Source organism: Helianthus annuus, chromosome 4 (assembly GCF_002127325.2).
Source record: "Helianthus annuus cultivar XRQ/B chromosome 4, HanXRQr2.0-SUNRISE, whole genome shotgun sequence".
Classification (NCBI taxonomy): domain Eukaryota; kingdom Viridiplantae; phylum Streptophyta; class Magnoliopsida; order Asterales; family Asteraceae; genus Helianthus; species Helianthus annuus.
The window spans coordinates 182,467,700-182,485,078 of NC_035436.2; the positions used below are offsets into that span (position 1 = coordinate 182,467,700).

At 38.2% G+C, this 17,379-nt stretch overlaps 1 protein-coding gene across 6 annotated transcripts in view; it reads left to right on the forward strand.

Moving 5' to 3' along the window:
- Positions 1–596: 596 nt before the first annotated feature.
- The window catches only part of LOC110937314 (probable chromo domain-containing protein LHP1), a 37,885-nt gene continuing 21,102 nt past the window's right edge, over positions 597–17,379 (forward strand). Inside the window, exons 1-8 of one of the 6 annotated variants that reach the window (XM_035988653.1) lie at positions 605–1,167; positions 1,275–1,376; positions 2,173–2,235; positions 3,250–3,475; positions 3,594–3,619; positions 3,987–4,073; positions 4,485–4,556; positions 4,860–5,167. In XM_035988653.1, coding sequence (XP_035844546.1) covers positions 3,386–3,475; positions 3,594–3,619; positions 3,987–4,073; positions 4,485–4,556; positions 4,860–4,908 — 324 coding nt within the window. In that variant the 5' untranslated portion in view covers positions 605–1,167; positions 1,275–1,376; positions 2,173–2,235; positions 3,250–3,385 and the 3' untranslated portion in view covers positions 4,909–5,167. Of the gene's footprint in view, positions 1,377–2,172; positions 2,236–3,249; positions 3,476–3,593; positions 3,620–3,986; positions 4,074–4,484; positions 4,557–4,859; positions 5,168–17,379 lie in introns of those variants that run through there. The other 5 variants (XM_035988654.1, XM_022179713.2, XM_022179712.2 and 2 more) reach the window with 5 other exon arrangements.

Sequence of the window (17,379 nt, forward strand, 5' to 3'; positions counted from 1 at the left end):
TTGGCACTATTTATAAGGAGCTTCTTCTTAGTCCGTTAGGTAGTTGCCTAGAGCTATTAACTAGACCGAAAGGGGAATACAAAGTGTTCTTTTGGAAAAACACCATCATTATGGGAATGTACACGCGGTAGAAAAATTACGTCAATCAATCGAACCACTCTTGGTCATATTTCTCTTTATCGAGAAATAGAAGAAGCCATACAGGGGTTATGCAATTAATATGTATAATATATATATAGAGGAAGGTTAACGTACATTACGGCTTAACATACATCACGTACGACAGGTAATTACGCACGTCCATTTTAAAATCACGCACGCTATAATTCAAAAATCCAAAATCACGCATGTTGAAACACAATAATCACGCATATTGAAAACATTAATCACACATGTTATTGAACAAATCACGCACGTTGTTGTACGTGAAGTAAGTTAAGCCGTAATGTACAATATACTTTTCCTATATATATATAATAGCAAGTTTTCTTATTCTTTTATTTTACCTTTTTAGTAATATTTTTTTAATTTTGGTAATTAAAACCTATAAATAAGTAACAACTTTGAGTTTGGGTTGGTTATACCCTTAGCTTTGGGTGTTCTTCAAAAAAAAAAGGAATATGTGGTTGTGCTTACACATGTCCACACATCTATGCAACACAAAGTTGGAAGAGAGATAGAGTGTTAGAAACGGAGAGACAGGGTGGCCAACCACCACCTCCGGTGGCAGAGCCATGGCGGATCTGTCGGCATCTTCTCAGCATCATCGGCGAGTGTTGTACCCCTACCTATAGAGCAGAAGACAAGGAATCCAGTGAGGCGGTGCGAGCTAGGGTTCTGACAAGACTCAGGTTAACTCCTGCACGAATTCCGGTAAGATGGGTCTATCTTGTGTACGTTGAAGCTATTTTCGATGTTACAGGCCTTCAGTTAAGCTCCGGCGACTTCTCCGGTTACCTATTTGGGTCTGGATGTTGTTAGATCTTAAAGATTAGTGGATGACCCGTATCTGGAAGTCAGCGTGGGTACAAAGGACAGATGGCAACGGTGGTTGCTAGAACTTATCTTGATTCAAGAACTGATATGGGTATTTGAGTAAACGGTGGTTGCTGGAACTTATCTTGATTCAAGAACTGATATGGGTGTTTGTGTGATAGATCTTAATCAGTTAATCAATGGGTTCTCCCTCGTATTCATTTACTTCAATGACAGTAAAATGTCTTGCATTTTCACAATATCTTAACCTTTTATTTATTAACTTTTATGTTGTACAGGCTGAAAGCTTAAGTTTTTCAAGAAAATTGATCAAGATGGTGAGAGGGAAGACTCAAATGAGGAGAATGCTGAAGTTGCTTTGATCATCTTCTCTCCAAGAGGTAAACCTTAGGTGATGAAGATATATAGTTCAATAACCCATACTTATCTTCAAGTGGTACTCATTCTAGGTTTAGTTGTTTCAGTTGTTCCCACATTCTAAATTTGGGTAAAATTTATGAGATAATTTTCAAGTTAGGAACTCCTTTGTTAAACCAACTTAAAACCGATTCAGTTAGGAAAGAACCTATTCAAGGTTTATTTTATTTTTTGATCAATAACTATCTTGAGCTTAATTATGTGTACCATATTGCTTATTTTTGTTATTTTTATATATAGGGCTTTAGCCTCGTCTCTTTAGATCAAGTGCAAGAGAGCCTCTTTAGATTCATGTGCAAGAGTGACAACGATAAAATAAACTAGCAAAAACGATATGAATATGCTTCACTTTGGGGGCCATTTATTTATGAGTTAATCAATATAGGCTGTGTTTCTACCTCAAATGGGTCAAACTAAGATTTAGGAAAATGCTTTTGGAGGCTACCCATGTATTCAAATTCAAAAAGACAACAATTTAAACCTATAGTATGTTGACCCGTAATGTAACATATTTGTTTTTATAAAGTCTTTTAAGGGCAAGTTAAGCTTCTTATTGAGTAATTTAAATATTTGAGTGATCTCAAGGAAAAATTTGAATACTTAATTGTTCTCGTATTCATAGATGACGCATTTATTATTGATAAAAAAAGGTTCCACAAAGCGCTTGCGGGTCAATTTACATGGCCTGACATGTTACTAACCCGACCAACTTACCACTCTTACTATCGTTTTGGTTTCTTTTCTTTTTTTCTATTTCAGCAGGAGTTTTAAGGGTCATATTGCTCATCATTTTACTTGCAGCACTTTTATATTATGTCAAAAGTGAGGATTTGCTTCTGTACAACATGCATAATTTTTGCCTCTCAAATCTCATGACTACAACTGTATAACCAGTCTATTAGAGTTTGTTAGGAACATTTAAATGACAGACAAATTTGTATTTATTGGTTTCGAGTATTTAGCTAAATAGAAAAATGAAATATAGAGTTGGTTCGGAACAGTTTGGTTGATTTCATGTAACATTGAAGACTCACAAAACTAACTGTAACATTGAAGCTCTACGCCATGTTTTTTTGCCGCCGCAACGCTCGGCGGGTAAAAATCCTAGCTCTTTAATAAATTACATTTATTAACTTCTAAAACATATCAATATGCTGCTATGTTTAATTTTTTGCTTACCATTCTGATATAAACTTTATTAAAAACGAAGTTATATTTGAAACAAGATACTTTTTTTTGGGTTTCACAAACTATATGGTAGCTTACCGCTACCTTACTGAATGGATACCAACCAAACAATTTAAATACAACTTTCTTTTTATGATTTTAATTTTTGGTTAACATTCCGATATATAAACTTTATTAAAAACGAAGTTTTATTTAAAATAAGATACTTCTTTTGGTTTCACAAACTATACGGTGCCTTAACACTACCATATTGAATCGATATCAACCAAACAATTTAAATATCGGTGTTCCTTTTTATGATTTTTGCTTTCAATAACGTTTTATTCATCATTGAATTTGATTATTTTATCTACATATAAAATATTTGGCTCGACGCATAAGAAGTGAAGGAAACATTTAAAAAAAAAATTTCTCATCCACTTAAGATCCACTTAAGTATGATGTTTAATTGACAAATGTAAGAAAAAATCCTAATTTTACATTAGTCGAGTAATTATAATTATTCTACTAGTGTAAAATTACGATTTTTTTTTAAGATTTTGAGACTAAAATACGTGTTCAATTTGTATGTTAAGACCTATTTATACAATAACCTTACTCTACATACTTAATATCTTAATAAATATATGAAAAACTTTCAAAGTGCAGGCCCTTCTATGCAATTTGCTAAAGTTGGTAAATTAGGGTTATAAAATTGGGGCCAAACTGGGAACTCAGCACAAAATCCGACAAAACCTAGCTCGAAAATCTAGGGTTTGTAAGAACTTACGAAAGCGAAATCATCATGAATGGAGTTCAAGAAGATAACAGTCGTCCCATCTTAGCTGATGAATTCTACCAAGTAGAAGCGATCAGAAAGAAGAGATGTCACAAGGTCTATTATTGTTTCTTCTTCAATTCGTGTGTTTGCTAATTTCATCAGTTAGTTTCAATCTCTTGATCTTACTTGGTTATTTTTTGTGTATCTGATGATCTTTGCTTGTGGAAAAAAGGGGAAAGTGCAGTACCTTGTGAAATGGTAAGTGCCCTAATTCAATTCTTTAGGGTTTTGATTTATAAACATAATTAATTGGTAATTATAACTAGCAAAATTAATTGTGCGATCATGTGTTCTGGATCATTGTAATCGGAGAACTACTTCAAGTAGTAATTAATTAATCTTATCAACATGAAATAATTGATCTAAGATGTTTAGATTTGAGTAGTGAAGAATGAGATTGTTTACTGATCAACTCTAGTTAATGTGATATATTGAGTGTTTTTGATTCCGAATTCATGACTCGATTGCTATGTTAATTTCAAATCCTTTCATGGTAATGATGTATTTATATACGAATTGGGATATTTGACTTGTTAGTAATTGGATCTTATATGCTTTTGTGTAGGTTTGGATGGCCTGAAAACACCAACACTTGGGAACCGATGGAGAATCTGTTGAGTTGTTCAGATCTCGTCGACAAATTCGAAGAAAGGTTTTTATTTTCTTTCTTATATTTTATGTTCATTTTTTCTTCTTTCTGGTCAGGGCTGGTTAATTTAAGGCATCACTCAAGTTAGCACATGTTATGATTTAAGCATACAATTCGTAATGACGAAATTATAGGAAATTTCTAATTATTTCACCTTCCACCATGTTTTAAAAGGTCTTATAATGGTCACATATGTATGGCTGTTAGCATCCAAATGCTCGAAAGTTTGAGAGCAAACATCCATATATATATGTATTCGCTAAGAAGTTATATAATATAATCTCTATCATTGAAGTCTGTCGTTGCCTTACCATGTATGCTTAACCTTGAAATTATGCATCCCAAACGAATTTGATTATTAAATGGAAGAAAATTTATGTGATACTAATTGCATTCTTGTTGTTTGATTGAAAGCCTGAGGTCAGAAAGACCTACGAATAGACCAAGTCAAGCAAGCTCTTCAACAGCAACTACGAAACCAACAAGGTTCTCCTCCCATTACCTATATATAGCTGCTCGTCGGAATATAATGTTTTCCAGACGGAAATAAAGGTTTTTTAGTTTGGCGTTTGGGGGGGGGGGGGGATGTACTGGTTAACGAGTCAATTTGGGTTATTATTTTATGCGTGCGTGAAACACTTTTTGTTACAAAAAGTACTCAAATTTATATTATAAACAACTAGGGCGTGAGACATGAATTCGGAGACACTTTTATTTCAATAGTAGTTAACTTCGTTTTCACAATATCGGTTGCTGATCATGTATTTGTCATTAAACGTGTGGTTTTAGGTGTACTTTGGTGGGCGCTCCGGGAAAACCCTATTCAAGACACCCATAAAGGAGTCTCATGGCTGTAGAGAATGATCAGTTGAGCTTATAAGTAGCAAGTACATCAAATGAGACACACCTAAGTATTACTGTTGCTTATGATGTATAAATTTTTATTTTGTTTCAGATTTTGAATCCATTGCTCTCTCGTTTTGTTTTGGCTGAATTTAGGCGGATGATGCCTTTTGTAGTTTTAATTATTATTTCTTTTCTGTAGAGGCTTCCTGTTGGGCTATATTTTGGATATAAAACAAAATCATCAACAGTAACTTTTGTCTCTTTAAAATAATTAATAGTCAAAAGACATAGGTTGTGAACTTGTGATATAAAACAAAGTCATCAATATTAACTTTTGTTTTTTAAATAGCTAAATTTGTACACCATGAAAATTAAACCCCGTATCTCTCATATCCTAAAACTTGATTTAACTCACCAATACCACTAGGCTATTCCTAAGTGGATATCAATATTCACTCAATTCATTTTCATTCATAGAATGTATTGTTGTATTAATACCAGTTCTTAGATTTTTACCTCAAACCTTAATTACTTTAACATGCAAATTTTACACTACTTATTGCAATTTACGAATGCATTCAAGGACCATATTTCACTCAACTTATATATTTTTGAAAGTACTTATCCCATGTTACAATTTACAATCATTGGTATTTCTTTGGAGAAGTTACATATTTTAATAGGGGCTTACTATGATAATCTAATGCCACACTGTTTAGTCTTTGAGGTTCATTGAATGGTCGTTTTAAGGTTAGCTTTTGCGTCATAACCCCCCTACTTCTAGAAGTCTGTATGAGGACTCGTCGAACAACGATTTAAAGGTTAAGGTTTGCATCATAGACCTAATTAAGCTGTCGTTTGAGTTTTTCATCCAACGACCATTTGGGTATAGGCCGGGGTGGTGTAGGACTAGTAGGGACCATTTTGATATGTCACACACCTGAATGTTTAAAGATTATAGAGCGAATTGCAAATTTTGTCCTTTATCTTTATACCCTTTTTAGGCGGTGTACTTTGTCTTTAAAATTGACGAGTTTTGTACTTTATGTTTCCAAATCTTGCATGTTATGTCATTCGGGACTAACCCAGTATTTTTTTTGTTAAATCTAGCCATGTACCTTACACACGAGGGCATTTTTGTCAATTCACTTTGCAGAGACTAATTGTGTAAATTTCATAAATATCCATCCATTTATTAAAAAATACTTCAAAAATGGTTTTAAAAGATATCCAACCATTTGCAGGTTCTACTCTCTCTCTCTCTCTCTCTGTATATATTTCTCATAGTTATAGTTGTATCTCTCTCCACCCCATAACACCGCCATCCACCCTATACCACCTGCCAAACCACCACCATCCACCACACCACTCCACCACCACCACCACCACCCACCCCTTCATTCTCTTTCTCAAAACTTAGCCTTCAATCACACGTAATATCTCTTTGAATGTCGCAAGTAGCAACAACAAGATCTGCAAATAAGAAGCAATTTGCTTCCTGATTCTTTTTTGTCTAAAAAACGATTTGCAAATTGAAAAAAAAAACACTCGATGTCACACCCCTCCAAGACCCCACCCCGCCTTGGAGGCGTGACATGCCCAGGATCATAGCCACCAATCATATTGAACAAGCATGTAGTTTATTTATAAAAACCAACCACAATACAATTGGTGTCAAAATATAGTTTGAGTTTACAGCGGAAGCAAAACATAAGTTTAATATAAGTTTTCCCCACAACGACCACGCCTCCTCGTGCAAGCTCCTTAAGCTAGGGATCTAACGACCTGCAAGGCATGTAACAACGAGTCAACAACAAAGTTGAGTGAATTCACGGTTGGTTCGCTGGCTTACTAGCCCGTATCGCGGTCTCCCAGACATGTGTGCAAATGTTAGTATCCGTATCACGTCGCAGCCCTACAGGCATGTGTGCGAAGATTAGTGGAGTGGCATCCTACCTCTGGAGGATGGCCGTGCCTTGTAGAAAGTTTGTGAACTCACCTTTGCTTTTGCTTTGCTTGGTTTGCCTATCTTCTTTGATTGTAAGGGTATGGGATAGAGTTTAGCCTACTGATAAGCCTAATAATCTAACGCACACGAATTTAGGTAAGTAACCAATTGTTGGTGCACTTGTGTCTGTACTTTGTCTGTATTCGGTCTGTATGTAAACGGTGTCCTAAGTTAGTCTGTAAGTTGACCAAGTCAACTATCCTCCTAGTTTGACTTGGCCAATAAGCTGTAATATGTTAGTCTGTCTCGAAGGATAGGCTCGAAGGATAGACTCGAAGGATACTGTTGATCCTTCGAGATGGTCGATAGATATGGTTCGACTGTTAGACCTCGAAGGATCATCCTTCGAGGTCCCTGCTCATCCTTCGAATGACTTGTCCACGATAGATGATCCTTCGGACCATCTATCGGATCCTTCGGGATAGACAACCTGTGCTGGGTATATATATACCCATGCAGTGTAGTGTGAGGCAGATATGCACACAGACAGAAAGTTGGAGAGTTGAGAGCATTCTGTCCGAAACTCACACACACACACTTTGAGAGTTTGCAAACTGATTGTAAACATTGTGCTTGTAACCGGAACCTTCATACGTATTAATACAGTGGTGTTAATCGGTGAAATCTTGTGTGTTTGTGTTTCTCTACTTGCTTCATCCCGGTTTGCCTACTAGCTTGGATTCCGCACTTGCTAGTGGGTTAGTATAACAAGGTTTAGGTTCGTTATCCTCCGCGAAAAGGGACCTACAAGTGGTATCAGAGCTTGGCTCTTTACCTTGTTTAAAACCGGGTTGTTCAAGATCTTTGGTGTGTTTGAACACTTGGTTTAGCACCCGTTTTTGGTGGTTTTCTTGCTTGTTTAAACTGAAAAACGGTTTCTAAACCTTCGGGAGTGTTCAAGGTTGGGTTGGGTAACTTGAAAACTTGTTTTTAAGTGACTTTGATTTTTCCGGCCATATCTCCGGTGTGTTTCCGGTGACCAGATCTTGTTGATAAGGTTGCCATTTTGGGTAAACTTTTTGAAAGTCAAATAGTTGGTGGAAAAGTTGGTGGCAGAACATCCTTTCTGCCGAAAGTTGGCTCACCAACCACATCAACTTTTCACCAACCTGTCGTACTTTTGTCAGCGTGTCAGACCGTCGAAAGATAACTTTCGAGCTCGAAGGATCATCCTTCGATCAAGGAGATTCGAAAGATAACCATCCTTCGAACATCTTTCGAAGTCAGTGTGTTATCCTTCGAGTCAAGGAATCTTTTCGATAGATACATCCTTCGAGTTACTGTTCATTACGAAAGATAAGGATCCTTCGTGTTGGGTGAATCTTTCAAGGTTATCTTTCGAGGTTATTGTTCGAGCCATCAACAGTGATCCTTCGAACACTGTTGATTCTTCGAACAAGTGTCATCTTTCGAGACCTGTGTTCGAAACATAAGGAGAATCTTTCGAAATCATCTTTCGAAAGATAAGGATCCTTCGTATAAGTCAATCTTTCGAAGTCATCCTTCGAAGTTTTTGTTCGAAACTCAACAAAGATCTTTCGAACCCTGTTGATCATTCGAACAAGTATTGATCTTTCGAACAGTTTTTTTTATCTTTCAATTCTCGTCTGTTTAAACTTAACAGTTTGTGTTTGTGAAGGATCTCAATTTATATTTGATCAAAATGAGCTGTACAAGTCCATGGGATTGGAGTTTGGACTCACGAAACAATCAAGAGTTAGTGACTGCTGCAGATTGGGCAAAGAGTATGGTTCCACAGCCATCAATTAGTCCAAGTCAATGGGCTTTGGTATCCAATCAAAGTCAAAGTCTTCAGAACCTTCTGATTAGTGAAAGTGAAACTGGCAGCAACAATCGTCCACCTAAGTTGAACCATATGAACGATTTTCCATCATGGAAAAACCGTTTTCACACATATGTTCAAGGGCAAAGCACTGATCTTTGGACGTGTTTCATCAATGCGTTCAATACTAATCTTGAGACTGCTGCGTCAACTTCAGAAGGTTATGCAAATATGCTTGAAAATGACAAGAAGGCTTATGAATTGGAGAAAAAGGCCTTTGCCACACTTACTCAAGCACTCAACAAAGACATCTACCATCAGTTCTCATATTGCAAGACCACGAAAGCATTGTGGGATGCCTTAGTTGCTAGAGGAGAAGGCAATGCAGCTGCTCGAAAATCTCGGCATGATTTGTTGAAGAAAGAGTTTGAATCCTTTCAGTTTTTGGAAAACGAGACTCTGAATGATATGATCACACGTTTCTATCATTTGATTAGTGAGATGTGTGCTTATGGAGTTGTCGCTACTCAACAAGAAATGGTGAGTAGATTTGCTGATGCCTTACCTCCAAAGTGGAGTTCTTTCATTGAACTGTTGAAGCATACTGGAACTCTAGATCAAGTCAACATCTATGAGTTCATTCAAAAGCTGGAACATAAAAATGATGAAGAAATTAGGAAAGCAAGGCGTGCTCCAGCTCCTCAGAATACGGAAATGTATCTTCCAGGATTCGATGTTTTGGCAAGATCTGCTGCAGCTCAGCAACAGCAACCTAAGCTGCAGACTGCATTTGTGTCCAATACAAGTTCAAGTTCCTTTCCGTTTCCTCAGTCAACAGCTGCTCCACCACAACCTCAATTCGATCCGAGGTCTTACATTCCTGTTCCAACACAGCCACAACCACAACCTCAACAACAACAACAGCAAGCTCACTATACAAGCAATCCTCAATCTCAACCCCAAAGTCATCACACAATCCGAGTCGACAACTCAAATCTTTCACACCTTAGTATTGAAGTTGCTAAGGAACATATGGAGATTATCAACACCATGGTCAGTGCATACTGTGGTTTGGTAGCAGGTCAGCTTGGAAACATCAACATGACCAATGAAGATTATGATCAGATCGACAAGGAAGAAATGGAGTTGATGGATATTAAATGGGCTTTTGCTAGTGCGGTTAGAAGGGCAAAAGATTTCATGGCACGAACTGGAAGAACTTCGTTGGAAGGAAAGAAAAACACGAAGTATGGGTTTGATATTAATGCCGTCACGTGCTTTAATTGTGGCGAGAAAGGGCACTTTAAGCGCGAGTGCACTCGACCAACAAAACACGGCAATCACAACCCTTTTAGAAACCAGACGAGTGTGAATGCCCAACAAGAAAACCGTGAGAGGAGGATGGTGGCAGTGAATAACAATCAGGGACAGCCTGGAACTACCAATCACAATCGGGCTTTGGCTGTTCAAGCAGATGAAGGCTGTGACTGGTCAGTTCAGTTTGGTGAAGGTGATCAGGGAAGTGGAACTGCTTTGTATGCTAAGGTCATCGAGCAGGTTCATAAAGAAGAATCTTCTGGGAGTGATGACAGTTCTGGTTATTCTGGAAGTTCTGATGAAGAAGGCTCTGTTTCTGGGGATAATCACTCAGAGCCTGATGTGAATGAAGAAGGAGATGATGATATTCAGGAGCTACTGAATGAAGCTGATGAGCTTAAATGTCAGAAATCAATTCTGATTAGGAAGGCTGCTACTGCATCAAAGGAAATGGAAAAGCTATTCTCTGAAGATGGAGCTTTTTCTTTTCAAACTGCCTTTATGGAAAACGGCTCAGCCTCTACTAGTCAGGTAACTTCTGAACCCCCTGCTCCTAGTATTTGTAAATCATGTGCAGAGATGAAGCTTGAATCAGAAAAGCTTCATAGTCATAACCAGAATTTGGTTATTGAACTGTCGAAATGCAAAGAGGCAAACATGGCTTTAACTCGGAATGAAAAAGAATTTAAATCTGTAATAGAAACTTTAAAGAAAAATGTGTCCGAGGTTAACAAAGTAGTTTACCACAAGCAAGTGAGTATAAATGAATATATTAACATTGTGGAAGAAACTAAAAAGCAATTAGCTATTGCCCAATGCGAACATGATGCGATCAAACAGAAATTGGATAGTTATTCTAACTCCAAATTTGTGCTTGATCACATCATCGACGTTCAACAACTAAAGGGAAATCAGAAAGGCATAGGGTATAACAAATGTCCGCCCCCCTTGATGAACAACTATACCAAGATGCCTGATGAGGAAGAAATGCCTCGGTATGAACCCAGTGTGCCTCTTGATGTTGAGGAGTTTGCTACTGGCCTTGGGTTCAAACCGGACAATTCTTCAAACACAGCCCCTAAGGAACAAGAAGCTTCACCATCCATGAAGCAAAGTCCTCCAATTATCGAGGACTATGAGACATCGGATGATGAATCAGATGTGGCTGTAAGTGATCAGGATAAATCACTTAGCAAGATGAAAGGAGTAGATATTCCACGAGAGAATCACATCCTTTGTGATCCTGATACTCCTGAGATTCCATCTGTTAAGAAGCAAGTGATTGATCCTGTCAAGGTTGATAAGGCAGATGTGTCTACTGTTAAAAGCAGTAATGTGTTGTACACTTTGGTTGGAGATAATAAAATCTACTCAGATCATGTTTTTCCAATAAAAAATGTAAATAAATCTTTGATTGATAAAGTCTTTGAAGACAATACAAACAAATTTTTGGGAAAAACACTTCCGGGAATTGTGGTAACACAATGTGATCCAATTCCTAAGGCTGAGATTAGGAAACAATTTGGTAATCAAAAATCTCAAACCACTCTACAACCTATTGCTTCTAAGGGTAAACAACAACAACGAGCTCCAAAGCCAAAGGCTAAGGTTGAATCAAAAGGAGCTCGTTACATGAAGAAAGGAAAAGATGTTAAATTTGTAGCATCAAAAGGTACGGATAAAATTGAGACTTTTGAAAACAAATCAAACACTGATTTTGTACAACAAGTCAAGATTTTAAAACGTAACAGTGATAACAACTACACCCAACACACAAACGGGTGTGATGAAAGAGCAAGTACCTCAGGTTCTACAAATTCAACATCTGGTACTCGATCAAGTTCTCCTAAGTCTGTTGAAAGGAGAACTTGTTTCAAATGTGGAGAAATTGGGCACATTATCAGAAACTGCCCAAATGCTCCAAAGAAGAAATTGGTTGAAAAAGCTCCACCTGAATCAGTTCACCCTCAACGTCGATCAGTTTCACCTAAACATGATAAACGAACTGTAAAAGAACAAGAAACTAAACAACGACGTAAGAACATAAAAACTGTTGAAAAAGCTTTAAAATCTGAAGTTAAAACAGTACAAAAGGAACCAAGTGTATCACAACCTGTAAAACCAGAATCTTCAAAAACTGGTAGGCAAAGACAAACTTGGTTACCTAAGTCGGGTGACAATTCAGGGGGAGCAGTTGTTCTTGAAAACCATCAAGAGATAGAGCATACGTATCGTGATGCCAAGGGACGACCCAAGACCACTAAGGCTTGGGTCCCCATTCTCAACTGATGTGTTTAAATGACATGTGCAGGATGTTCTAGGAGGAACTATTAATAGTCATTGGATTGTTGATAGTGGAGCATCCAGGCACATGACTGGCGACTTACGGCTCCTATACGACGTAAGAAATATTAGAGGAGGGTATGTTGCTTTTGCGGGTGATAAAGGTGGGTACATCACTGGAGAAGGAAGTATCTCCAATGGTATCGTGTGCTTTGATAAGATCAATTATGTGAAGCAAATTGATCACAATCTTCTGAGTGTGTCGCAAATCTGCGATAAAAAGTTCTCAGTGATTTTTGATGACGCTGGCTGCTATGTGCTGAAACCTGGATTCAAAATTCCACAAGAATGGATTCTCTTATCGGCTCCGAGAGTTAATGATCTTTATATTCTCGACATGAGCCAGGCGATTACAACATCTGCACAAGTTACTTGTTTTGTCTCAAAAGCCACAGAAAAGGAGTCTATATCTTGGCACAGAAGAATGGGACACATTCACTTGAGAAAGATGAACCATTTGGTGAAAAATAATCTTGTGAATGGTGTGCCTGTAAGAAGTTTTCATCTACAAGATATCTGTGTCTCGTGCCAAAAGGGGAAGCAAACAAAGAAGTCTCACCCTTTGAAGAAAATCAACACTGTCAGCATGCCTCTTGAACGTCTTCACATGGACCTTTTTGGACCTATGAAGCACAAGACAATGTTTGGTGATGCTTATTGTTTAGTAGTTACTGATGACTACTCTAGATTTTCTTGGGTATCTTTTATGGCACACAAGAGTGAAACTCCTGGCATCCTCAAGGATCTTCTTACAATGTTGGAGAATCTCTATACGTTGAAAGTGAAAAGGATCCGAAGCGACAATGGAACTGAATTCAAGAATCAAGTTATGGATGAGTTTTGTACTTCTAAAGGCATTCTTCATGAGTACAGTTCTCGTTATACTCCACAACAAAATGGTGTCGCTGAGAGGAAGAATCGGACTATTATTGAAACTGCAAGAACAATGTTAGTAGAGTCGGAACTCCCTATTCAATTCTGGGGAGAGGCTGTATCGGCTGCTTGCTACACGTTGAACAGAGTTCTTACAGTTAAGAGACATGGCAAGACTTGCTTCGAACTCCTACAGAAAAGGAAACCGGATCTTTCTTACCTTGAACCGTTTGGTGCTCCTTGTACTATGATTGAGCCGGATGGAAAGTTTGGTGCAAGAGCTATCGAGGGTTTCTTCCTTGGATATGCAACTCCGAATTTTCGTGTTTGGAATCTAGCTACCAAAAAGATTGAGCTATGGAGCGAAGTTAGGGTTCAAAGGTACACGAGTCCTGTTAGGGCTCCGGGTGATCCGTGGATGTTCGATTATGATGGGCTATTTGACTCCTTCAATCTGCCAACCTTTGACGAAGAATCAGCAGCTGATCGAATGTTGTTGGAAAGTGATAACGCTGCTGTCTCGCCATTGGTTAGACCTATTGTTGTTGACCCTCAAGCGTCTTCGTCAGTCAACAATATGGTACAAAATGAGGTTTATGAAGATGCTGCTGATTATAATGACTCTTCCGAAGATGATGAATATCATGATGCAGCCGAAGGATCTTCAGCTCCAGCTGCTCCTGTTCAAGGTGCCTCTGGTGATACACCTCATACGCAGAATATAGACACTGCTGAAGGGAATGCATCCACTTCTACACATATTCCAGGTGTGGAGTTGGTTGTTGATCTTAATCTTACCAATTTGGGTATCAACGCTCGTGTGCCAGATAATCCTGAAATGCGGATTCACGATACCCATCCCCAGCAGAACATAATAGGAGATGTCCATCGCGGTGTGCAGACGTGTAATCAGCTGAGAAACAACCGGAATGCTGGTTTGTATTCAGCTATAAGAGAATCTGGTCAACAAAATGACTGGTCCTTCGCGTGTTACGTGTCACAAGAAGAACCAAAGTCGTGGAAAGAAGCATTGAAAGACAGTGCTTGGGTTGAAGCCATGCAGGAAGAATTACAGCAATTTCACAAGCTGGGTGTTTGGAAGCTTGTTGAAAAACCTGAGAATTACAAGAAGATTGGCACTCGATGGGTCTTCAAATGCAAGAAAGACGACCGTGGAGTGGTTATTCGAAACAAAGCTCGTTTAGTCGTTCAAGGTTTTCGTCAGATAGAGGGGATCGACTACAACGAAGTCTATGCACCAGTTGCACGTCTGGAAGCTATTCGGATCTTTCTGGCTTATGCCTCATTCAAAGGATTCAAGGTGTACCAGATGGACGTCAAAAGTGCATTTCTACATGGTGTGGTTGAGGAAGAGGTATATGTCGAACAGCCTCCAGGTTTTGAAGATCCTGTTCATCCCGATCGGGTTTGGTTGCTCAACAAAGCTCTCTATGGTCTTCATCAAGCGCCACGAGCTTGGTATGCAACCTTATCTACATATCTGCTGGAGAACGGTTTTCGAAGAGGTCTTATCGATTGTACTCTCTTCATCAAAGAACAAGATGGAGATCTTCTTCTGGTACAGGTATATGTTGATGACATTATTTTTGGTTCTACTAATGATGTTTTGTGTAGGAATTTCGAGCGCATCATGCAGGATAAGTTCGAGATGAGTGCTATGGGGGAAATGAATTTCTTTTTGGGCCTACAAGTGCAACAAACGGAGTCTGGGATATTCATCCATCAGACTAAATATGTTGGAGACATCTTGAGCCGGTTCCAGATGTCCGATGCAACGCCCATTGGTACCCCATTGCCAACTAATCACGGAATAACTCCTGACTTGAAGGGTGAACCTGTTAGCCCTTCATACTATCGCGCGATGATCGGATCCCTTATGTACCTCACAGCATCAAGGCCAGATATAATGTACCCAACGTGCCTACTTGCCAGATATCAAGTTAATCCGAAGGCTTCACATCTTGCAGCTGTCAAAAGGATTTTTCGTTATTTGAAGGCTTACCCCGACACCGGTCTGTGGTATCCTAGGGATAATAACTTTGACTTGGTCGCATTCAGTGATTCTGATTTTGGCGGATGTAAAATCGACGGCAAATCCACAACGGCTGGATGTCAGTTTTTAGGAAATCGCCTAGTCACATGGCAGTGCAAGAAGCAGACGTGTGTCGCTACATCAACATGCGAAGCTGAATACATTGCTGCCTCAAGTTGTTGCTCACAAGTTCTTTGGATCCAACAACAATTGCGGGACTACGGTTTTGAATTCCTAACTACTCCTATTTACGTTGATAATTCTGCTGCTTTAGATATCACTAAAAATCCTGTGCAGCATTCAAAGACCAAACACATCGAAATCAAATATCACTTCATACGTGATTGCTTTGAGAAAAGGCTAATCGATGTTGTTAAGGTCCACACCGATGACCAACGTGCCGACTTATTTACCAAAGCTTTTGACAAATCTAGATTTGACTTCTTATTATTGGTAAATGGCATTAAGGTCAAGCAAGAGTAAACCAACATCGGAAAATCATTTTTATAAATATCTTTGTGTGTTTTAAATTTATCTTAGTTTATTGAATTTAGGGGGAGTAAATCCAAAAATCAGAAAATCCAAAAACATCGAAAAATTTCAAAAACACAAAAACAATAGAAAAACAAAAATGAGTTTCCTGGCGAGCAAAAGATAAAATGATAGTACATCAGTGGTCTATCCAAACCTCTTTAAACCTTAAATGCAAAACGATAAGCAGCTCTATATAAGATGTATCGGTAGGCTCACAATCATTTTAAAGTGTGCAGGGTGATATAAATCTTAATCGACTGAAGACCAGGTGGGAACCATTCATTGGCATATGGTCTTAGTACCGAAATTTCGTTTGATAGATTGCCGAGGTTCTGAGATATTCGGTCTTTATGCTGCTTATCATCTGGGTATCATGGTTGTATCTTTTACCGAAAAATAACGGGGACGCAAGTCTAGATCTTCCATGATACTATACATACGTGTACATATTGCATACTGCATTCGACCTCAATAAGTGATAAACAATCACATGTCCAAATCAAATAAGTGATAATATATCACATTTTTCCGGGTGTCAAGTTCGTCTCTCTGCTGTACGAAAGTACTGACCTGTTCACGGACTTGCACCTGTGCCCTCATGCATACGAAAATCAAGTTCCTCATCAATAAGTGATTATATCACATAGGGCTTGTTTTCAAATCAAAATAAGTGAGTATCTCACAGCTTATACGGTCAAACAGATGATAATCGGTATACTCACCGGTAAGATGAACTCTCGTGCATACCTTGATACGGGAATGTGTCGTGATATGGATGAACACCGGTCGGTAAGTATAAATCATACCTTAACGTATCCCCTCGCCATGATTACATCTGATAAGTTGAGTTTAAGTGGACAACAATACCGATAATTGTTATAGGATGCTTATCTTAATGTTAACTAATTGAACAACAAGAGTGTTTTGGCATGACCGTACACTGATATGATTCTCTTACCCTCGAAACTCGCAAAAAGAATGTTTGTATATATTTATTTATTTATTGCTTAACTTTTATTGTTTTTCTTTTTAAACAGTTTCGTCGTTTGGTGCATATCAGCACGACATTAGCGGTGATGTCGTTGATAACACTCAAAGGATTTTAAATTGTTGTCTTTTAATTTCAAAAATACCAAAAAGATTTTAGGTGTGTTTTAATATAAACTTTATAAAAGCCAAAAAGATTTTCTTTCTACTTTATTTTCGATCGTACGATGTTGGAGCTCAAGTCTTTGTTACCCGAAACCTGAACGAAAACCAAACTGACTAAATCTTCATAAACGGTCGAAATTCGCATGTTTTTGAAAGTTAAAGACTAAAATTGAAAAATTTATTAAACTTTCAAACTGTCGGACGGTGTTTGATTGTGACATGGTCATTCGTGTGTCATTTGTTTATACTATGTTCCAAGCAGTTGTTCTCATTATGCGTTTAGATTTCTTGCATGTGCAGATTCTAAAGGCTAGGAGAACATGGTCGATGACAAGCTTTGGAATGAAGACACAACGAGAAGGCGCTCAACTGATGAAGATGATCGAGTTGCCGCTGGCTA